This window comes from Lynx rufus, unplaced genomic scaffold (genome assembly GCF_022079265.1).
Source record: "Lynx rufus isolate CCGP_SWC_20201006 ecotype Redwood Valley unplaced genomic scaffold, mLynRuf1.p SCAF_19, whole genome shotgun sequence".
Lineage (NCBI taxonomy): Eukaryota > Metazoa > Chordata > Mammalia > Carnivora > Felidae > Lynx > Lynx rufus.
Genome location: NW_025814833.1, coordinates 5,059,310 through 5,084,627, shown reverse-complemented (window position 1 = coordinate 5,084,627; position 25,318 = coordinate 5,059,310). Strand labels below are relative to the sequence as shown.

The 25,318-nt window shown below is 36.9% G+C and overlaps 2 protein-coding genes across 3 annotated transcripts in view; one reads left to right on the top strand and one right to left on the bottom strand.

Annotated features, from left to right (window-relative positions):
* COL4A5 (collagen type IV alpha 5 chain) overlaps positions 1-17,168 on the bottom strand; it is a 260,757-nt gene extending 243,589 nt beyond the window's left edge. For both annotated transcript variants that reach the window (XM_047081902.1, XM_047081901.1), the window contains exon 1: positions 17,088-17,168. In XM_047081902.1, the coding sequence (XP_046937858.1) occupies positions 17,088-17,168 (81 nt within the window). The remainder of the gene's footprint in view (positions 1-17,087) is intronic.
* A 1,970-nt stretch (positions 17,169-19,138) lies between these two features.
* The window catches only part of COL4A6 (collagen type IV alpha 6 chain), a 295,437-nt gene continuing 289,257 nt past the window's right edge, over positions 19,139-25,318 (top strand). Inside the window, exons 1-2 of the mRNA XM_047082051.1 lie at positions 19,139-19,226; positions 19,421-19,472. Of these exons, the coding sequence (XP_046938007.1) occupies positions 19,216-19,226; positions 19,421-19,472 (63 nt within the window). The 5' untranslated portion in view covers positions 19,139-19,215. The remainder of the gene's footprint in view (positions 19,227-19,420; positions 19,473-25,318) is intronic.

The window sequence follows — 25,318 nt, the reverse complement described above, 5'->3', positions numbered from 1 at the left end:
GCTATGTTGAATCAATTGCTATTGGACTTGCCGTCTTCCATAAACTATCAGAAAACTGCAAAATATGTGAAACCAATATTTTTAGACATTGGGAAAAGTTAGAAAAGACAGTAGTGTCAACACTTACATTACTTTTTTTTATTTATTTTTAAAAAAAAATTTTTTTTCAACGTTTTTTATTTATTTTTGGGACAGAGCGAGACAGAGCATGAACGGGGGAGGGGCAGAGAGAGAGGGAGACACAGAACCGGAAACAGGCTCCAGGCTCTGGGCCATCAGCCCAGAGCCCGACGCGGGGCTCGAACCCATGGACCGTGAGATCGTGACCTGGCTGAAGTCGGACACTTAACCGACTGCGCCACCCAGGCGCCCCAACACTTATATTAAACGTTCTCTTGAACGCCCTAACAATAAGATAAAGAGGAAAAAAAAAAAGAGTGTGCATAGTAGAATAAAAGAAGTAAACCTATCTCAATTCACAAAAGACATAATGACATTTGCAGATAATTCTAAGTAATCCACAAAAGACTTCCAGAAATAGTAAAACAATTTAGCAAAATCACAGAATATAGGTCAATAAAAACATCAATTGTGTTTCTATATATTGACAATAACTGAAAACAGAAAATAAAATACAATACCATTAATAATACTATTAAAACAAATGAATACTTAGGGATACATTTAGAAAGTATGTATAACACCTACACACTGAAAAGTAGGAAACATTACTGAGAGAAATTAAAGAAGACCTTAATAAACAGAAATATATATCATGTTCATTTATCAGAATATTGAATGCTATTAATACATCAATTTTCTCCCAAATGATCTTCAGATTAAACAGTCTAATTCAAAATTCCATGAGTTTTATTTGTATGGTTGAAAAGCTAATTATAAAAGTTATATAGAAATGCAAAAGATGAGGAGGAAAAGGATGAGAGGAGGAGGGAGAGGAAGATGAGGAGGAGGAGAAAAACCAAAAATCTGAAAAAGAACAAATGTGGAGATTTGCATCACCTGATTTAAATCCTTATTATAAAACTACAGTAATGAAGACAATGTGGTATTAGCTTAAAAATATACATATAGGTTGATCAAACAGATTAGAGCCCAAAAATAGACCCACACATATATGGTTAACTGATTTTCAACAAAGGCACCTAGTTATTAATTCAATGGGGGAAGAGATCATCTTTTCAATAAATGGTGCTAGAACTAAACATAATGGGGAAAAAAAACTGCACCAGTATTCTTACCAAATACCATACACAAAATAACTAAATGAGTAAGAAGGTAAAACTATAAAAGAAACTTTTAGAAGCAAACATGGAAGAAAATCTTGATGCCCTTAGGGTAGTCAAAGATTTTTTATAAAGGACACAGAAAGTCATAACCATAAAAAGGTGATAAACTGGACTGTATCAAAATTTAACATTTCCTCTCTGAAAATACCAATTACAAAATTGAAAAGGCAAGCGACCAAAAGGGAGAACATATCTACAAAACATGTATGTATTAGATTAGACAAGATGTTGAATCCAGAATATATAAAGCTCTTAATACTCAGCTATGAGAAAACAAAAAAGAAATGGCCTACTGAAGCACATGACATGGATGAATCACAAATGTATTATGTTAAAGAGGAAAAAAAAGCTAGACTCAAAAGGTTACATACTGAATGATTCAATCTATGACATTATGAAAAGGTAAAATTATACAAAGACAAAATAGATGAGTAATTGCCAGAACTGTGGGTAGGCTGGGGGGAGGGGGCTAATTATAAAAGGGAAGCATTTTATAATTATAAAAGGGAAACATTTCACATTTTGAAATGATGAAACTGAATCTTGATTATGGCAGTGGTTACAAGATCATATGCTTCTATCAAAACTCATAGAATAGTACACCAAAGATAGTAAATTTTACTAAATATAAATAAAAAGACAACTATAAGAAAACTACCACGTGATTACAAAACTCAGATATCAAAATGGTTACAATTAAAGAGTAACTGGGGCACCTGGGTGGCTCAGGTCATGATCTCACAGTTCCATGAGTTTGAGCTCCAGCCTTACATGGGGGTCTCTGCTCTCCATTCTCAGCATGGAGCCCACTTCAGATCCTCTGTCTCCCTCTCTCTCTCTGCTCCTACCTTGCTCACACATTGTCTCTCTCTCAAAAATAAACTTAAAAAAAGGGGTTACTATAATAATAGCAAATACAGGCAAGGATGAGGAATAACTAGAACTTTCATACATTGGTGGAATGTACAATGGTACAACCACTTTGGAAGACAATTTATAAGTTTCTTGTAAAGTTAAAAATAGACTTATGATAACCCAGCAATTCCATTACTTGATATATGTCCAAGAAAACAAAAGGACATGTCCACACAAAGACTTGTTGCAACGTTCATAGCAGAGGAAGTGGGGGAAAACTGAAGACACTTTTCTCCATTCTGACTCAGTACTTGGTATTTTTCCACTCCCAGTCTTTCTCTTCTTCTGCCTCTGGGCCCCTAGGTCCATAAAACCCTGGGAGCTTTTTGTTTGGGGCTTCTTCATCAGTGAGATGACCTACCCCCAAGTCTGTGGTTATCCAAAGGACCTGGAATCACTGTGTTGAGAAAAATGTAAATGGGAGGGAAGGAGAGTCGGCCCTTTCCTTGGTTTAGTCTCTTGCTTATACAATCATAGTAAGCAATTAAAGACTTGACTGTTACTTTCATTTTGGCTTGTTTTAGTTGGCTACTCAGATTTAGGAGCTCAGCCGAGCTCCTGACAATATGATCATTTAAATAGGTGCCAGTTCAACCAACAGAATGGGAAAAGATATTTGCAAATGACATATCAGACAAAGGGCTAGTATCCAAAATCTATAAAGAGCTCACCAAACTCCACACCCGAAAAACAAATAACCCAGTGAAGAAACGGGCAGAAAACATGAATAGACACTTCTCTAAAGAAGACATCCAGATGGCCAACAGGCACACGAAAAGATGCTCAACGTCACTCCTCATCAGGGAAATACAAATCAAAACCACACTCAGATATCACCTCACGCCAGTCAGAGTGGCCAAAATGAACAAATCAGGAGACTATAGATGCTGGCGAGGATGTGGAGAAACGGGAACCCTCTTGCACTGTTGGTGGGAAGGCAAATTGGTGCAGCCACTCTGGAAAACAGTGTGGAGGTTCCTCAGAAAATTAAAAATAGACCTACCCTATGACCCAGCAATAGCACTGCTAGGAATTTACCCAAGGGATACAGGAGTACTGATGCATAGGGGCACTTGTACCCCAATGTTTATAGCAGCACTCTCAACAATAGCCAAATTGTGGAAAGAGCCTAAATGTCCATCAACTGATGAATGGATAAAGAAATTGTGGTTTATATACACAATGGAATACTACGTGGCAATGATAAAGAATGAAATATGGCCTTTTGTAGCAACGTGGATGGAACTGGAGAGTGTGATGCTAAGTGAAATAAGCCATACAGAGAAAGACAGATACCATATGTTTTCACTCTTATGTGGATCCCGAGAAACTTAACAGAAACCCATGGGGGAGGGGAAGGGAAAAAAAAAAGAGGTTAGAGTGGGAGAGAGCCAAAGCATAAGAGACTCTTAAAAACTGAGAACAAACTGAGGTTTGATGGGTGGTGGGAGGGAGGGGAGTGTGGGTGATGGGTATGGAGGAGGGCACCTTTTGGGATGAGCACTGGGTGTTGTATGGAAACCAATTTGACAACAAACTTCATATATTGAAAAAAAAAAGAAAAAAAGAAAAAAAATGAAAAAAAATAGGTGCCAGTTATTTCTTGATGAAATTTAACACTATGTTTTTAGTCTAAGGAAATAGGAATGGAAAAGGACCTCCTCAATCTGTAACTATGAAAAACTTAACGCTAACATAAGGGCGAAATACTGAATATCTTCCCCAAAAGACACAGTACCAAAATGGATGTCTTCTCTTACCACTTCTATTAAACTTGTACTGGAGGTCCTAGCCAGTTCAAATAAAGCAGCCAGCACAAAAAAGGCATAGGAATTGAAAAGGAAAAAGTGGAACTCTTTCTTTGCAGACAGTATAATTATGTACATGGAAAATACAAAGTAACTACTAGAACTAAAGAATAAATTTAACGATGCTGTTCTATATCGTAGACTACACTTACACTGTTGTATGGATCTATCAAAATGCACAGAATGCATGCATAAAATAGGTTAATTTTATAATATGTACCTCAAACCCTAGAAAAAAGGAAAAATCAGTAATATCTTAGGATAAAAATATCAATCTAAAAATCTGAAACTATAAAGATTCTAGAAGAAAACATATAATATTATTGTAACCTTGGAGTTTAAGATTTCTTAGAGAAGACACAAAAGGTACTGAAAGGGAAGGGGCATGAGTGAGCTTGGGGTAATGGAACAGTTCTACATCTTGACCTGACTGTGGTTACTGTGTATACAACTGTTAAAAAACAATGGAACTGTTAACCTAAGATCAGTGAATACCACTTTTTGTAAATTACACTTCAATAAAGTAACAGTTGAAGTGCAAATATTAAAATGTTCACAGCAGCTTTACCTGTAATAGCCACAAACTGGAAACAAACCAAATGTCCATTAACAGGTAAATGGAAAAACAAAATGTGGCATCTCCATACGATGGAATACTAACTACATAGCAAGAAAATAATGAGCTATGGAGACAAATCACAACATGGATGACTCTCAAATGCTGAGAGAAAGAAGATAGAACAAAGTATACATACCTTATGATTCCATTTAAATAAACTCTAGAAAATGAAACAAATGTAAGAAAGCAGATCAGTGGTTACTTGGTGGTGGAAGATGGAATTGGGAAGGGAGGAAGGGACTACAGGAAGGCATGGAAATCTTTTGGGGTGATATATATGTTCCTTATTTTTAATGTGCCAATTTCACAGGCATTACATAGGCCACAACTCCTGAAATTGTATAGTTTAAATATGTGCACTTTACTGTATGTCAGTTATACCTCAAAGTTGCTTCAAAACTACAGAGAGGCAGATTTGAGCTCAATAAAAGAGCTTTTCCTTCTAACAACCAGAAAAATAGATTTTTAGAATTAAAAGAAACTTCATAGGTATTGCTGACAAGGTAGCATACATTCCCTATTTGAGCAATTTTAGTAATGGGACATTTCCATTATTAAATAGCTTAATTGTTAGAAAATTATTGGTATCAAGAGTTCCTGTAATTTAATCCATTGATTCTCGGTCTTGTCTGGTCTCTGGTGCTATCTAAATCTACCCCCCCCTCAAATTCAAAATTCATTCAACAACTAACTACTGAGAACCAACTATATACAAAGAACCAGTCTATATACTGTCTATATACTGTGTGAATACAGTCTATATACTGTGGTGAATACATAGATATATAAGACAAAGACCCTGATTTCATGGATTTTCCAATTTAGTATCTAAAAATAACTCTGATTATCTTTCTTCATCAGTCTCCTCTGCTTTGGTTCATATAGTGAGAAATTTTCTGACTTGGCAATTGGACTGAAGATGGTAGGAAAGACACAAGTCCAATCTAGTATCATCATTTTCTATTTGCTAGGTTTATTGTGTCTACTAGGATGAATACAAGTACAAAGTCATATTATCAGCTCACCAATCCCTAAACCAAAGTGGTATCCTGGAAAAAGGATGAGAATAAGATTCCTGCTCTGCTTCTGCAACTAGCTACATCCCTCATCAATATTTCACTTTCCTGTAAAATGATGGAGCTGGTCTCTGTAGTGGTTTTCAAACTTTTTGGTCTGAAGACCCTTTTACTCCCTTAAAAATCATTGAGAACCCCAAGAGCTTTTGTTTAGGTGGGTTATATCTAACAATATGTACCATATAAAAAACTGAGTAAAAAATAAAAATTAAATAAAACTGAGAAATATTTAAAATAATTATTTATTCATTCATTTAAAATGAACAATAATGAACCGATTACATGTTAACATGTTATACATTTTTATGAAAACGAATTACATTTTTCAAAAGTACAAAAAAAAAAGTACGAAGAAGGATTGTTTAGATTGTTTTACATATTTTTGGCAAATCTCTTTAATGTCTGCCTTGATAGAAGCCAGCTTCCTCATATCTGTTTCTGCATTCACTCTGTCTCACTCAATATGTTGTTTTGGTTGAAATAGTTGGGATCTCCATATCTGCTTCTGCATTCATTCCGTTGCAATATGTTGTTTTGGTTGAAATATATGAAGAAAATCTGGCTTCATAAAGTTATACATTTGGAAATTTGAGTATTTTAATAGCCTTTTAAGATAATTGTGGATATTCTTTGACACAATGCCAAAGCTCTGTAAGTGGTAGAGTCTAAGGTTAGTTGCAACACAGAATCTGAAACCTTATCAATTAACTATTTGTACTCAGTTACATTAAAACTCATTGATCTATCTTGCCTCTGAATGGATCTTTTATCCATGCATGATATGGTAACATCATGCATTAGTCATTTGGAAAATACTGGTCCACTGAGATTTACACAACTTACGAATGTTAACACATTTCATTATACAATATCAAAAAAAATCATATACATTAATATAGTTACCAATCTCATTAGAAAAGGCTAAGATTTTGAAAGCTGTCAAGCTCATAGTGGCAAATTCAAGTTTTCCAAAATTCTAGTTCTTACTTGAAAAGTTCAAATTTGTTTATTGGCAACAAATACTGAGAGTAATTTTCCTTTAAGTGATAGAGTCACTTTGCTCATTTTCAAGAAAATGCCTGCCAAATACCCAAGTCTGAATAACAACAGTTTGTCTCAGTTGTTCTTTCAATAAAAATGTGTTCCATGCAAAGATCAGCTAGTTCGAGCCACAACTGAATCAACTGCACACGTGCTTTCCCTAAAAACAATGACCTTACTGCAACATACAGAAGAGTTGTGTGTATACTTCCCATTTTGTCATACAGTATGTTAAAAACATGTGCACCTGAGAGTCAAGACTTAATAAAATTAATGCTACACTGAGACAATTCTTAATAAAATTGGCTTTTTATCCCCTGAGAATATGAAGAATACAACTACTAGGACAATTTGGTACACTGCACTAGCAGTTTTACCCACCATCAGCGCAAATGCCAACACAGTGAAAAAGGCGCACTTTGAAACCACTGACCTGAAAGATCTTTCAATGTACCTCTAGCTCTAAAATGTCTAGAATTATGTAAATAGTCACCATCTTCCATTTGTACAACTCTACAAAACATTAGTTTCTCTATTAAGTGATACATCTTACATTTAACAAATACATCAATTTCTTACAAATCTGCTATTTGTAAGGACATGCTCATGAGGTCATGCTCATGAGGACATGCTCATGAAGTCATGGAACAGGACCTATTTTTTCCTTGCTAAACTAACCTCGATTTCATTCAGATTTTCCCACTCTCCAACTTTTCCAGGCACCAATGTGCTTTGGGGGAGGGGGGTGGTTAAGTCACTGGTCTAACTCTACTTTTATGGTCCTTCATTTGCCAATGTACTGGTATAAATATATACATATAAAACAATTCTAACCAATGAGATATAAGGGGTGTTTTCAGAGTGGAGGTATGGGACTCCTGAGAAAGTTTTCAGTACTGAAAAAAAGGACACAAATGAACAAACAGTTCATACTCTTCTTTACTGGCCATTGCAGTGTCTGCATGTGCTCTCTGGAACTGCAGCAGCCATCCTGCTAGTATGAAGGGAACTAATCTGAGAGTAAGCTGATAGGCAGAGTATGGCAAAACAGAAAGTGGAAAGAACCTAAGTCATTATTTGGCTGAATTAATTAACCTTGTAGATATTCTACTTCAAAACTTCTTGTTAAGTGAGCTAAAATTTGTCTTTATTGTTGAGACCATTGAAATGGTGTTTTCTACCACTTGGAACAGAAAAACCCTTATCTCATATAAAGACACTATTATGTCTATCCTTCATATACAGAAATGTTTTACGACATCAATTAAAAAATGAGATTATGGACAGAGAAGGACCTCTCTTCCTTTAGCAAAGTCCTAGAGAGCTCAAAATGCAGAATACACTAAACAAGCTCACTAGTGTCCGATTCTTAGTACCATTTCCCTCCCAAAGTTCCAAAATCTCCTTCTCTATCCCGTTAATGTCATATATACCATAAGAAATTTTGGATGCAAATCAGCCATTTCTCATAACATATAGGAAGAGTGTTATTTGACTGAATTATAAGATGATATAAATGCCAACAGAATTTCTTACAGTCCTATTTAGGTACTCACTGTCATAAAACCAATTCCATTAACCTGACTAGCACTTGCTCATAAATGGTGCTTAAGTCACCAAGTTAATAAGTAAATGTAATGTTTACATCGGATTCAGTAAAATTAAAAAGTAAGTTAAAAATTAAATTTAGCGAAAGCTTGTTTCCTTTATAACATTTGCCTTTGGTTGGCTTTGGTTAGCAAATAGCAAGGGATTTAAGATTCTCATTTCAACAGGGCAGCAAGTACCATTGCAGACTACACTTTTGGTTAAAGGCCAGCAGAAGCTGCTAAAGGAACAAAGGGCAGTTGGACCTGGATAGATTATGAAGGTAAATAAACTCAAGCATTGATGCATAAAATGAGAATCTGGTTTGTTAAAATTAAAGGAGCCTATGTATCAGAGATCACACTAAAGATACCTCTCCAAAAAACCTCAAGAAATACTGCTATTAAAAACAAATCTTTGTAATCAAGATTTAGTTAAGTGGCTGGGTGGTTCATTTATAATGTTAATTAGAGAGAATATATTTTCAAAAATTACTTCTGTTCCATAGTTGCTATTGTCAGAAGGGGATGAGATAATGGAATCATTACATTTTAAAAAGAAAATCATTAGAGGATAGGACCAAATCAACCAACCAACTGGCAATCAATTGAGCATCAATTCCATAGTCACTCTACTAGATAGAAAAAAAATGATTAAGGTTGTCTCATAGGCACTCTTATACACTACTGATAGGAGTATAATTGGTAAAACCATTCTGGAAAGTAATTTGGCAAGAGCAGATCTCTGTCATTCGGAAACTTAAAGTTTAGCTATTCAAATGCCACCTGGAAAAGCCATAATGCATAACAGTTTGTGATTTTACAGAGGAATACATTTGAATTGCACAAGCTACAAGGCTGGCATAAAGGCAATAAAGTCTCTTCGCTAGTGAGGAAACACAAGAAGGTAAAGTGGGAGTGGTACAAAATGGATGGGGGACCTCTGATCTCATATATACTTACAAGTTTGTTTCTAAAAGAGGAGATGGGGGCTGGAATAGCATCAACCCAAAGTGGGAAAAATAGATTAGCAATTAATGGGGGGAAAGGTCCTGGAGTAACACTAAGGGAAAGATGAAAGCAAGGGACAGAACTAGACAAAGACATGGCCATTTAAGTGCACACATCATAGGCGGCTACGGGTCAGGGCTGGTGAAGAGGGTGGGGAAGGAGAGCAGAAGGGGCTCCCACTTCAGTCGCATTCCAAAATTCTCCTAGGGAAGGAGGGATATCAATGGGTTTGAGGTATGTTATACCCTTGCTATGGCTAGGAAGAAGTCAGTAGGGGAGTTATTCATGGAGGGCAGCCTCCACCTTCTGTCCAGGGGAGAGATGTACAGGAATGTATGGTTCACAAAATTAAAATTTAGGCCCTTGAAGATGGATGGCCTAGGCAATTATAGTAAAGAGTTATCAAAGGATGGGCCAGTGGTGAGTGTATCTTTAAAATCAAGTTAAGTGACCAATCGCAGGACAGGACTACGGGCAGGGCAGTGGGAATTATTCAACTTTTCAACATGACTTTACTTTTCTGTATTATCTATAATGTATTAAATAGGAACTGAGGAAAATCTCATGAGCAGGCTCTAGAACCAGACCATTCCAGTTCAAATCTTGGCCCAATCACTTACCAACTGCATGACCTTAGACAAGTTATTTAACTACCTTGTGGGCCTCAGATTCCTTGCACATAAAAATGGAAAGAGTATTACCTATCTAATAGGGTATAACACAGGAACTACTAAAAAAAAGTTAGCTATCATAATTTATCTGTTAATGTCATTTTTCTAAATGTCAGAGTCTACTATATATACCAAAGACTCTGAAAATACTTATGGCCTCTAACCCACTAATTCCCCATAAAGGAGGAAGTACTAAAAAAATAATACAAAATACGGAATAAGAATTGTTCACGGCAGTTTTTCTTACAATGGCTTTACAAACTTGAAATTTAAAGATATATTCTATACGGATACCTGTCTGGCTCAGTCAGTAGAACATGCGGTTCTTGATCTTCAGGGTTGTGAGTTTGAGCCCCACATTGGGCGTAGAGATTTTTTTTCTTTTAATTTACAGGTTAGCATATAGTGCAACAATGATTTCAGAAGTAGATTCCTTAATGCCCCTTACCCATTTAGCCTATCCCCCCCCCAAAACCCCTCCAGCAACCCTGTTTGTTCTCTGTATTTAAGAGTCTCTTATGTTTTGTCCTCCTCCCTGTTTTTATATTATTTTTGCTTCCCTTCCCTTATGTTCATCTGTTTTGTATCTTAAATTCCTCATATGAGTGAAGTCATATGATATTTGTCTTTCTCTGACTAATTTTGCTTAGCATAATACCCTCTAGTTCCATCCACATAGTTCCAAATGGCAAGATTACTTTTTAAAAATCTTTAAAAAAATATTCTGGGGTGCCTGGGTGGCTCAGTCGGTTAAGCTTCCGACTCTTGATTTTGGCTCAGATCATGATCTCATGTTGTTGAGATCATACCCCAAAGAGTCCGGCTCTGTGCTGATAGCACTAGGCTGCTTAGGATTCTTTATCTCAGCCCCTCTCTCTCATGCGTGCATACGCAGCCACTCTCCCCCTCTCTCTCAAAATAAATACATAAGGATTTAGAAAGTATTATATAGAGGTACATGGGTGGCTCAGTCAGTTAAGCATCAGACTCTTGATTTTGGCTCAGGTCATGATCGCACAGTTCATGGGATAAAGCTGTATGTTGGGCTCTGCACCGGAGGGCAGGGAGCCTGCTTGGGATTCTCTCTCTCCCTTTCCTTCTGCTCCTCCCCTGCTTGCACTCTCTCTCTCTCAAAATAAATAAATAAATAAACTTAAAAATATATATATATTCTATAAAAGTGAATAGGTAAATTAATTGTGGTGTGTATAAATATAAATTGTATACAGCCATTTAAAACTAGTATCTTTAAAGGAAGAATTTTAATAACATGGGGAAATGCTTGATAAGTGAAAAAGCATTAAGTTATAAAACTATATATAAAGTAATTCCAGCTTTTAAAAATTTTAACCAATATACGAATACCAATATAAGAAAAGATTAGATACATAAGAAGGAAAATCATCAAAACAACAATAGAGGTTATTTCTATGCTATTGGTAGAATTGTGGACATGTTTTTATTTTGTTTATAATTTTCTGTATTTTTCAAGTTTCCCATACTGAACATGTATTACTTTTGCTATCAGACAGAACCAACATGGAAATTGGTTGAACAAATGAACAGATATACAGTTCTTGCTTATGATTTAATAGGGAAAACAGATAAAATCCCATGAACCAAAATACTTGTAAGACCAAATATATTTGGATACTAGACAGGAAGAGCATAAATACTGCGTGTTCAAAGAAGTGTAAAATCAGTCATTGGTATATAATAGTAAGGGAAAGTTTAAGAGAAAGACTATTTATTCTCACTAGCATGTAAACTCCATGAAGGCCAGAAACTTGTCTATCTTATTTAGTTTTATCCACAGTATCTAGCACAAACTGATTTTGTGAACAGTACATATACAAGAGTGTGGAAATAAAACAACCTAAATACAATTCTTAAATACTTGTAAGTTGCTGAATAAATATCTGCTGGATGAATATAAACATCACACTGAAACTGAGTGAAGATTTAGATCGATAGGACTCTAATCAAAATGGAGAGGCAAAATATGTATGTAGTAATCAAGATTATAGAAAAGCTGACCTAGGCTACAATGGAGAACATATATCATAAAATGTAATGAAAAATAAGGTTGGATGGGGGGAAAGATAATGTTAGATCCTGAAAATCAGGCAGAAAATTTGAGAGTTAACGCATTAAGAAATGGCAAGTCAATAGTTTGTAATCACAATAATGAAATCTTTAATTTATTCATTATTTGCCAAGTATTATTCTAAATACTTTACATAACTCTTCTCATTTTATCCTCAAAATAATCTGTGACATAGGTACCACTCACACCCTTTTGCCAATAAAGGAATTTGACTCCAGAGGCCAAGCTTTTAAAGACTGTATAAGACCTCTCCAAAGCCCACAAAACATGTCTGAAGAAAGATACCAGAAAGCAGTGAGATTCGAAAACATCAAAGATGTGTTTTTATTCTGTGGTCTTGGACTGGAATCAGTGATGTAAGTACAAATTCATGTTGTTTAATCATATATATACAACGATAGGTTGTAAAAAAATAAGATATAGACGTGGGTATGTATCTATGTTTTGTCTGTTGAGAAGACATAGATGCAATGACACCTCAATAGCAATGAGCACGCCAAGCACCCAGGCACTGATCTCTAAATACCATTATCCAATAAAAGAATCAAAGCTCCCTGGAGAAACAGCTGATTCCAAGGCTGGGGCAGAGAAAGTAGAAAAATGAGGCTGGAACATCTTGTGGTACCAGAATGTAAGGCAATGCTCAAAAAACGATAAGGACACACTGAAAGGACACAGCAACCAACTAGAAGAGGCTCCTGTTAGCCAAAAATGGGGTAACTTCAGCCAAAAAAAATAGCAAAATTCATTATAACTCATAGAATAAAACAAATATCCATAATTCCATACTACCTTAAATAACTGAATAAATAGATAATAAATAGCAGAGAACATAAAGTTCTGTTACATTAGAATTCAATTATTAAATGCAGAAAATGTTAAAACCTGAAAATCACCATTTGGCAAATGTCAGAGTAATAATTATTCAGGCTAGAATCCTCAATAGATGCTAAAATTAGCAGGCAAGTATGATGAGAAACAGGATATTTACATTGTTTCATAGTATCACCCCAAACAGTCTCACAAGATCTGCTTACTTTGTAATTATGAAAAGGACAAAATAGTGACTTTATGGCATATAAACCTGGCAGACATAACATGAATCAAGTTATCAAGGTTGGATCTTGAGAAACTTAACAGAAGACCATGGGGGAGGGGAAGGGGGAAAAAAAGTTACAGAGAGGAAGGGAGGCAAACCATAAGAGACTCTTAAATACAGAGAACAAACTGAGGGGTTGATGGGGGGGTGAGGGAGAGGGGAAAGTGGGTGAAGGGCACTGAGGAGGGCACTTGTTGAGATGAGCACTGCATTTTGTATGGAAGCCAATTTGACAATAAATTATATTAATTAAATAAATAAATACTGTATCAATAACATCAAAAAGTTAAAAAAAAAAGGTTAACTCAAGTAAAGAGTCTTATGTGTCGTATATACAAACATCAAAAGCCAAATAAAAACACAGAAAAAAATGTACACACTCTTACACAAAGGACAGGTACATACATAAATATATACACAAGACTAAAGTTGTATAGATAGTTAAGTAAATACAATTGGATATGATAGGTAAGTAAATTGGTAAAAACAACATATGTGAATTGGGCATATTAAGCAGAGTGCCACCATATACACATACCCTGTTTTATCACAATAGACATGCTCCTGAAAAGTTCAGTATATTTAAAATTATGGAAACTAATTAAAAGAAGGATAAAGCAAATCTTTCCTCAAAATAATCATCCACCACAAATTATAGTTGTTTTAGAAATCTAACTTTAAAAAGTTAGTTAATATAAAAATGTGATTGTATAAAATCATACAACCTGCAGCAAGCAATTGCTTCTATATTGCTTTTAAATTATCTCTCTATATGTAGGCCTACATATGGAGATCAAACTGATCTCTATTATGATCTTTTACTCTACCTCCAAAGCTCTTTCCGTTATGCCATGCTACTTCTCCCGACATCAGCAGGAAGAGATATAATCCCCATTATCATTTCCCTTTCAACTCTTGTGTCTCCACCACCAAAAAAAAGAAAAAAAGTAGCAGAGATCCAAACACTCTGAAGAGCAAATAAATCTTTACAGACCACATACAAAAGAGGCAGTATAGTACAGTGATTGAGGGTAAAGGATTTGGAGTCAAGGTGTCTCAATTCACATTTCCAGCTCCCCAACTTAATACCTCTGTGATTTTTTGCAAGATACTTAACCTCTATGATCCATAGATTCTTGATCTGTAAAGTGGGGATAACAATGATATACACCTCATAGGTCTGTTGTGAAGATTAAATATGATAATGTACATTACCATATTAGCACAGTGCTTGGCACATAGTAAACACTCAAAAATGTAAGCTACGGTAACAGTGTCAATAAATTCTTCCTATGGAGCAGTTAATTCATAGCATACTTCACAGGAAAAACTGTTCCTGGTCACAAACCACAATACCACCCTTAATGAGTTGTTGCCACTGGTCACAAGAGAGATGGTCTGTTTAAATTAGAGAAACCTATCCATCTACTGCACACAAAACTCACTATCCATAAATCTAAGTGTGTATCCTACTGACAGTGAATAAATACAGGTATAATTACCTTTGCATAAAAATGTTATTTTCACCACTACAAATGACCATTGCGATCTAAACCTGCCTTTTTCTCTTACTACTAGGTAAGAACATAAAAGTTACTCTATTCCACCTAATAAACACTCTACTTAAAAAAAAATCTTCCACATACTTGTGATATCCCAATTTGGCATGACTTCAGGGATAAATCACTTAACTATGAAAAATGAAAGCAATTTAAGTTATCAATGGTCTTCCTGATATAAAAGTCCCAATACTAGACTACTGCAGCCAATAATCAGTCAGCCCCAGTACCATCCAGTTTACTCTGGAGAAGGTCACCAATATCCCTGCACTAATATGGAGAGAAGATACCATTCAGATCTTTGAGATTAAAACATTTCATCTAACTAGGATATTGATGTGTGAAGCAGAAAAACCAAACCCCTGGCTTTATTACAGGCACAGTGTCCTAATGACAGAGAAATGGGATACAAAAATGATCTTTTAAAATTACATAGAAAGAAAAAGGAAAAAACTGCATGGTATCTTCTGTAACTACTTCATGAACACTCAACCGTTAAAGAGTGCAAGAAAACAATCTTGCTCCCAAGTTTTGTCAACCATAAAAAGAGATCTCACTTTTAATATAAATTGATTTAATACAAATTGATGTATAGTATTGTTATACATACCTGCACAACTGGTATCTGGTACACATTTACTAATAGCAATGTCACATAAAAAATTTGAAATATTTAATCAAACATCCACAAAATCTTTGCCCCTGGCCAAATGCCATAAGCAGTAAGCACCATGATGTTTTTAAAGGTAACTATTTTCAACAACACCATTGTAGTTTCATCTAAAGGTCTATAAGCACTATCGAGTGGCAAAACTTTACCCCATTCAGATGCTCTGCATCCAAAAAGCAATTTTAAGTCATCTAATTGTTTTGGAGGCAAAATTACAAACGTAGTTACAAATACTTGACATTCATGGTTTTTCAGCAGATTTGCTATCATAATTACGCTGTGCTTAGAGTAATATGAAAGTTAGTTTTCATACCTTGAGTACACATTTTCTGGAGGATAAAAGAAGGACAATGTAATGTAAGGTATGCTGAGTGTATAGAGAAACCAGACAGCTAACTTAAAGGTGGACCCAGATAAGCCCTAACATAGCAGCTGCATATATAAAAAAGTGCCAAGTCACTCAACCACGTGAAGGCCTAAGCCATTCTCTCACATTAATGATCACTCAAATATAACTTTTAAATAATCTTTCACATACTTAATTCTTTAGAGGTTAAGTGAAATGAAGGATGATGGCTTCAGGCTGGAGAACACTTCTTTAACAAAGCCATTCATTCCTTCACATCTGCCTCTTCCCCAGAAAGAGAGTGGGTGGGACTACCCAGAGATCCTTCTAGGAGATATACTGGGGTTTTAATTCTCCATTCCTAAAAACTAAGTGGAACTTTTCGCTCTGTCATTTCACATGAGCATCCTCCTTCACTGTGCTTTAAACCAGAACACTTATTCCCGGGGGAAAAAGAGAACTCCTTTCCTTTAAACAGGTGATGGGCAAATTCTCCATTTGTTTAGGTGCCTTAGTTTTTTTTTGTTTTTGTTTTTGTTTTTTTTTAAGTAAACAACAAACAGAAACCCAAAACTTAAAATTAAAAAAAAAAAAAGACGCAAAAAAGACCTGAAGCCTAAGGCCATCCGTCTGGATCTCCTTCTTCTCTGGTGTGTTACCTGAGCTTTCGCGATAAGAATGTCAAAAGGGGAACTAGGTCTCTACAGAGGCTTTCCTGGCCAGAGAAGGCAGATTCGTGCTGCTTAAGGAAGGAGCAAAAGGGAAGCACTTCCTGGGCGCGCTCAGCACTTTGATGGCAGCTGGATTCGGAAAAGCCTAAATATTAATACTACAGCCCAAGTTTAAAGAGTGCGTGGGTTGGGCACAACTAATGTAAAGGTTAGCCGGCAGGCAGGGAAACCCCCGAGGGCGCAGGGTGGGGAGGAAAAGTTTCAAATACCCTCCAGAGCCTGGCGATCTGTTCACCGGCGTCCCCCAACCCCGGCCCCGCTCCGACCCCCGAGGGGCTAGCTGCTGGAAAGCAAGTAGCCCCATTTTTAAACGTAAACCTCTCCCCCTGGGCTGAAGAAGGCTGGAGTTACCAGCGTTGTAAATAATGTTTGCTTTTTGTTTTCCTAAGCAAGTAAGGGCAGACTGGAATTCCCTAGCCAAGGCCGAGAAAGGAAGGTAAAGGGACAAAAAAGTAACTTCTGCGGGAGAGTGAGGTGACGGGGGCGGGGGGGGGGAGGGGAGGGGGTACATGGAGGGGGGGAGGTAGATCGAAGGACTTACCGCAGCCTCTGCAGGCTGCCCCCAAAGACTGAGGGCCAGTAAGAACAAGCCGGCAGCCAGGCTGATTCCACGCAGTTGCATTCTTCTCCGGCTCCCGCAGCTCCTTCAGCACCCGCACGAGATCCCTGGCTAGCTCGGACCAACTGACATAATCTTGAGGGTTTATGGGGAGAGAGCTGGAGTCGGAGACGGACAGCGAGGGTGTCCCAATTGTGCCCGTGGGCTTAGGTGAGACGAAAGCTTTTTAAGAGTTGAGCGGGGGTGAAAAAAAAATAATAATAATAATAAATAAATTTTTTAAATTGGGGGGGAAAAAAGGAGAACCTTTTCTTCCCTCCCCCCTCCCCTCCCCAAAGCCGATCTCTCGGGAGCACTTTTCCCTTCTGTCCCGACTTGCAAACTTTTTCTTCACGCAGGTCCCACAGCTCTACTTTCCTCCCTCTCTCCTCCCGCACCGCCCCCTCCCCACCAGCCCTGGGGAATTTGAGGATCACTCCGCCCCGGCTTTAGCCTGCACCAGCAACCTGCGAGGGAGTGACGCTCAGTTATTTGGGGGAGGGAAACTTCCAGGCCAGTTGACCGAGCACCGTAAGTCCAACCGGGAAGCTTTTCTATTTGTTCACTTGCACCTTCCGTTGGCATTACTCTTCCCTGCCCAGTCCCACTCTCATTCGTGAGATCCCCAAAGCCAATTACAAGTAGACCTTAGCTGGGACTATTTTTTTTCGCGGATGGATCTTGGAGGAAGTGTGCCTTTTATTGTTAATGGTTAGAAAGAAATTTTGGTCGCCGCTCCCAGGGCTGCTGGTGCTCTTTGCCTTACACCTGCTCGCAAGACAGTTTCTACATACAACAGAATATGTGAAAATATTAGAACTATATATTTATATTATTAAATATATTCTTATAACCGAAGAATTAAGAAAATGAACATACATGTATGTGAAAACTTTATGCGTGTTATATACATCTAAGATTGAGGCGCATTCAGGAGATATTAGTAATTATCATATGGTTGGATGTTATTGTAATATAGTCATATATTTTTATTTAACTGCATCGCTAAATGCCATAATTTTTACCTTTTATATTGAACCAACATAAAAGGTATTGATTCTCATTGCGGTTGTGTTTCAGAAGGATTTAGTACAGGGAATTAAATAACTTTCTTGCAGTTGCCTTTAAAAGTAACACAAACACCAATTGGAAACGTTTATATAGAGTTAATGGCATTTGCACTGATGTTTCCCAAATAAAGTAGACTTGAACATTACTTTCGTAATCCTGATCTACAGATTGGTTAAAGTACCAACAGGCCCAGAAAATACTTTGTGTGGACTCCTGGGAAGATCTTTCGGAGATTTACCCAAGAATTCTTCAGAACATTTCTGTTATCTCAGACCCTAGAATCTGTCACTTGGGAGTCTTTCAAGGCTTTGGACCTATTCATGGGGGCCCTCTCATCCTTAGGTTCTACTCCACTTTGGCTAGATTTCCAACCCCAGAAACCACCACCACTGCCACCCCCAAGAGCTTAGTATACAATCAATTAGAGCTTAGTATATACAATCAATTAGAATGAGTGTTGTATGCATTTGGGCCAAGTGTGCAAGTGCAGTTTGGGGCCCATTTGTAGAAGTCAGTCCTGTGCCCTAAATCTATTTATGTGTAATTGTTAACAGTGGTTTATGGAAGTGTATGCTGCATAGCTGCTTAGATCTTAGTCTTATAGGTCTCTATGGGCCTGTGCATGAAAACTATGCTGATGCGTGGGAATGTTATGTGCAGAGGTGCCTGAAAGTGAGAAAGACGCCCGGCTGCCCAAGGTAGGGGGGGATGATTGACAACAGACAGCCCCGCCCCTTTCCCCTCCATTCCTTCCTCTCCTGGTGTATGGAACTATCTTTTGAGTGCGGCAAGTTGTAGCGGGCACCGCTGACTGTTTCCCTTTGGGGCACGTCTTATCTAGAAGCTGAATTTAGTTTCTTCCGAAGTGAGTCAGTTCTCCCCCCAAGCCCGTCCTCCCGAATAAGGAAGCAGCCGCCGAGCATCAGCGGAGCCCTGATGAGCCTGGGCTGTGGAGCCGCTTAGCAGTCTCCCGGGACCCAGCTCCGGAGGAGCCGCAAGCATGCACCCTGGGTGAGCTGTTGCTGCCCCGAGCTCCCCTCCCTCTTTTCCACTTTGAGCTACTTTGCCGGGCCAGGACTGTAGTTGTACTTATGTCATTGCAGAGAAAGTGGGGGCAGGCAGCAAGAAAGGGTCGGGGGCTATGGACAGACATAGGACCCCGGAGCCTAGAGAGCCCATGTTACTCACCGTTCCTCCTGTTTCAGGTTGTGGCTGCTCCTGGTTACGTTGTGCCTGACCGAGGAACTGGCCAGAGCGGTGAGTCTCTTCTCCTGACCCCTTTCCCTCTTCCTCCCTTGACCCCCTCTCCATTCCTCTTGTGTTTGTGTTAGGGGGTTACAGAAGGTTGCACTGCGAAGCAGAGTTCACATCACTCTCGTTTCTAGTGGGAGTTAATGGGGTTCTTAGAGAGGAATAGCGCAGTGTCACACGTATGCCTTTGGGACTCAGGCATCTTTCTGTCCCAAAAGTTCGTAGCGGGTTGAGAAAATAAAAGTAGAAGACACAAGAGGCACACGTTTCCCAGCCTGTTCCCAGACGACTTAAGAGGAGTGACATCTGATGCCTTTCTCTGCATCTATCTCCAAGGAGGAACAAATGTAATTTTCCCTGCTCTACAAGAACATGAATTGGCACACAGGTTTGAGAGTGGGAGGAGAGCACAAGGAGTGGGAATTGAAAGTGTCCTGAAAATTATAGAAGTTAAGCTTAAGTATTTGCTTGTGAGTCCTTTGACAGTACCAGATGACAACATCTGGATTCTTTAACTACCTGAACTGAACTAATACCACTAATGGTGTTCAATTTCTGTCTGATGTTTCCTTCCACTGGTTTTCTGTGTCATCAAAAAGTTAAAAGTTAGTGTTTAGAATAGAAAAAAAAATCTAAAAGTTAACATTTTATAGGCTGTTTAGATATCATCCATCAAATCAGCTAGGAACTGCAGGCAGAGGAATTTCTGTAGACATCTGGTCAAGAAAAGTTTAATGGATCCCAGAAAGTGGAGAGACCTCAAATGTAATTACTAGGATAATTTACCAAAGGTGGAATGACCCAAATAATCAGAGATGCTGCTGTTTTCCAGCCTCAGTAGCTGTTTATGCTGGCAGAAATAAAGTTAGCTGTTAAGTTCAAATATGAAGTTGTTCCAACTATTGACTACTATATCACTGCTCTACTTAATAAACTGTTAATAGCCAAAGTTACACACTATGTAGATGACAGATTAATATATATTCCAAATATTTACTTTGTAGGTTTTGACAATTTAAAATGATTGGCTGTATTTTTAATACTTAAAATGTTTTTAAATACTATTTATAGAGCCATACTTAATGCAACCCAATAAAATCGGCTAATAGTTTATGGGAGGAAAAAGGATTACTTTGTCCTGGCATATATCTTTAAGAAAATATTAGAGTGAAGTGAAATGATTTCTCTTATGAAAAGAGAATGATGCCAGAATACTTGACTTTTAACATCTTGTGACCCCCCCCCCGCCCCCAACTCAGAACATCAGCTCCTATATAAGTAAATTCTAAACTTTGTAAACAGAAGTATTGATCTAGGGTTCTGCCTACTTCTCCATCTGATTCCTCCAGTACACAAGTTTACTTATGTGTTACCTTGAGACTCAATACTACATTTATTGAAAATGCCACGTTTTGATTAGTTAACAATTTGGGAATCTTGCCACTTGTAAAAATGTTATGCTTGGGCAGCATACCCTCCAGCAAAATCTTTATTTTCAGACTCTAGCTGATTGTATTCAGTGTACTTTGGGAGAAAAGGCATTAACAAATCATTCTAGATAGCTGGAGACTTCCCAAACACTGCATCTTATCACTTGATCTCCTTAAAAGTCACTGAAGGATTATGCCTTAATTCTTAGAAGTATTTAAGCATGTCTCCAAAATCAAGCACTGCTTTGGTGTGTGGATTTTAGATTCTGTGTCACTGTTTTACAGTGTCACCTGCTGTCAGTGTGAGTGACCCTGGTAAGACTAAAATAAACCTTGAGATACACTGACAATATTTTTTTTAACCTTGCTTATGTCCAGAGCTGCTTCCTTCACTGCTATTTACTCCTGCATAATATCTTTGGCAGTGTAAAGCTATTTTTTTTTCATTTTGTGGAAAATGACAAATAAGAAAAGGAGAGTCGCAAGATAAGTTCTCAAAAGATGACTTTTCTGAAGACAAGTTTCTTATTTGTTTTTACTCTTTGTACCGGATTCTCATCTATATTGGATGGACTCATCTCCTCCTCTCAAGTCCAGTTTATCCTCTGGGTTTGTGATGTTTCACCTTTCAAGTGGTCTTAGATCTTTACATTCTCTGTACCTTGTTTGACTAACATTAATGAAAAATAACTTACAACTAGGCTGACAAGGAACTAAGTTGTGGTTCTCTATAAGAAAATTTGTTCACTGTGAGAGTTAAGTTGCCAATAACATAATATTGGTGAGCATTTGAGATAGGGTCTTTTAGGTGCTTTTGAGTTCTCTTTGTTTATAAAGCAGTGCTATTTAAAGGGATGGAAAGCTAAATGTTAAAACCTGGGATTAAAGAATGAGTTTCTGTAAACTTCTTTTAAAAGAATGATGATCTTCATTGAGGTGAAATATTGGCACAATTTATCTGAATGAGATAGAGCCTAGGATTTCAGAATATCCATAATCAGTTTTGGTTATTAAGTGCCTGAGGCACAGCACACAAAGATTTATTTAAACATAGTCTCTAACTTTCTAGGATTTCACTTTCTCAGACAATGGTGGTCATTACATTCCTTAAAAGATAAGATACCTAATGATAAATTATTATCTGCATGTACCTGCATCGTTTTAAAGAAAAGACTACAAAGATTCACGTCTCGCCATAATAGGCCAACATGACCAGCAGTTAAAATATGCGCCCAAAGTAGTCAGGGTCCTTATTTTTTCATCCCACTTTACCCTAAATCTGCTTTCATGGGTAGCTCTAATACAAGCAAGTATATTTGAAGTCAAAGCCTAATGAGAATCATTTGGGTGGAGAAGATGCAAAGGGGAGAAAATATATGTCTGGCTATTCCCTTCTGCAAAGAGCATAGGCAAAATGCCTTTAGCCACATTCAAATCAAGGTGTGATTGAAATACAAACTTCTTTCCTTAATGTTGTAACCATAAATTCACCCATTTTATGTATACAATTCAATGATTTTTAGTAAATTTGCCAAGTTGTGCAACTATCACCATACCCAGTTTTAGAACATTTTCATCACTTTGTAAGATCCTTCATATCCAGTCATATCCCCATTCCCACCCCTAACCCCAAGCAAGCATGAATCTACTTTTTTATCTCTATATATTTTTCTTTTCTGGGTCTTTTCATATAAACAGAATCATATAATATGTAATCTTTTGTTTGGCATCTTTCACTTAGCATAGTGTTTTTGAAGCTCATTCATGTTGTAGCGTGTATCAGTGTTTTACTCTATTGATATTGGCATTTAATATTGGTATTCCATTATGGATATACCCCATTTTGCTTATACATTCACCAGTTAATAGACATTGGGCTCTTTCCAGTTTTTGGCTATTATGAATAATGCTGTTATGAATATTAACATGCAAATCTTTGTGTGGACATACAATTTACTCTTCTTGAGTAGATATGTAGGAATAGATTTGCTGGGTCATATGAAAAATTTATATTTATGTTTATTTAAATATTTTTCCATTTTAAAATTGGGTTGTCTTCTTATTATTAAGTTGTAAGAGTTCTTTGTATATTCTGGATACATGTCCTTTGCCATACATATAATTTGCAAATATTTTCTCCCAATCTGTGGATGATGGTTGGTCTTTTCATTTTCTCAGCATGAAAATTTAAAGTAGTCTTTTGCTATACTTGCTAGCAAATAACCTATATCAGATAGTTATGAATAATCACAATATATAACATGTATATGTGTGTGTACACCTAGAATATATCTCTTGGGATGACTGGGGATACTGATACATATGTATGAGTACATCATCAAGGGAATCTTCAAATGACTACATGAATGGATAACACATAACTGATAATGTGGCTACATTATTGACAGATCAAAAACAAACATTTCAAGACAGGAGAGGAGGGGAATTAGATATTAGTATTTAATGTGTTACTAAAGAAACATATATAATTCCATATCACAAATTTGTTTTATTATATTTATTGATGATTGTATTTCAATAGAATTGGTTTCCACTGTAATCCCATGTGCTTTATTGAATATATTAAAAATTTTTTAATGTTTATTCATTTTTGAGAGCGAGAGAGACAGAGCATGAGTTGAGGAGGGACAGGGAGAGAGGGAGACACAGAATCTGAAGCAGGCTCCAGGCACTGAGCTGCCAGCACAGAGCCCCATGCAGGACTTGAACCCACAAACCGTGAGTGAGATCATGACCTGAGCTGAAGTCGGACGCTTAACCGACTGAGCCACCCAGGCACCCCAAATACATTTAAAAATATTATTCTGAAAAGGAGTCCATAAGCTTCACTAGACTGCCAAAATAATCTATGACATTACAAAAAGAAACCCTGGTTATGCAATTGCATTTTAGAATAAACAAATTGTCACTTTCTAAGGCTTGTTCAGGCATGAGGGCATTTGTATTAACTACGAATACAAATAATCTGTTAGATTTTAGGCATATCATGGAGTCCCCAGTAAATATGCCCTTATATACTAGAATCTTATAATCCAGCCAGATCACAGGAGCAAAATATGCTGTTTCCCTAGTTACTTCCTTAATATAAGAATGAAATAATTCAACATCATATTGTAAGCCCTAGCCAGAGCAATTAAGCAAAAAAGAAATAAAAGCATCCAAACTGGAGAGGAAGAAATTGTCACTTTTTGTAGATGACATGATATTGTTATAGAAACCCCTAAAGATTCCATCAAAAAAATGTTAGAACTAATAAATTCAGTAAAATTGCAGGATACAAAATTAATACACTAAAAAATCTGTTGTATTTCTTTACACTATTAAAGAACTGTCAGAAAGAGAAAATAAGAAAACAATGCCATGTACAAGTGTATCAAAAATAATAAAATACCAGCGAATGAGTTTACCAAGAAGGTGAAACACCTGTACAGTGAAAAGTGTAAGACATTAATGAAAGAAATTGAAGGAGACACAAATAAATGAAAACATATTCTGTGTTCATGGATAGACAAAAATTAATATTGTTTAAATGTGCATACTACTCAAGCAACACACACAGATTCAGTGCAATACCTATCAAAATTCTTGTGATATCTTTCACAGAAATAGAGCAAACAATTCTAAAATTTGTATGGAACCATGAAAGATCTCAAATAGTCAAAGCAATCTTGAGAAAGAAGAAGAAAGCTGGAGGCATCACACTCCCTGATTTCAAACTATATTACAGAGCTATAGTAATCAAAACAGTATGGTATTGGCATAAAAACACATAGAACAATGGAAGAAAACAGAAAGCCCAGAAATAAACTCATGTATATATGGTCAATTAATTTGTGACAAAGGAGCCAAGAATATACAATGGGGAAAGGACAGTCTCTTCAATAAATAGTGTTGGAAAAATTGGACAGCCACATGCAAAACAATGAAACTGGATCACTATCTTAGACCATAAACAAAAATTAATTCAACATGCATTAAACACTTAAATATAGGACCCCAAACCATTAAACTCTTAGAAGAAAATATAGGCAATAAGCTCTTTTACATAGGTCTTAGAGATGATTGAACTGGATACCAAAAATAAATAAGTGGCACTACATCAAACAAAAAAGCTTCTGCATAGAAAAAGAAGCCATCAACAAAATGAAGAGGCAATCTACTGGAAGGGAGAAAATAATTACAAATCATATATCTTGTAACAGGCTAATATCTAAAATATACAAAGAATTCATACAACTCAATAGCAAGAAAAAAAGCAGACCTATTAAAAATGAGCAGAGGATCTAAATAGACATTTTTCCAAAAAAGACATACAGATAGCCAACAAGTACATTAAAATGTGTTCAATATCATTAATTTTCAGAGAAATGCATATCAAAACCACAGTGAGATATCACTTCA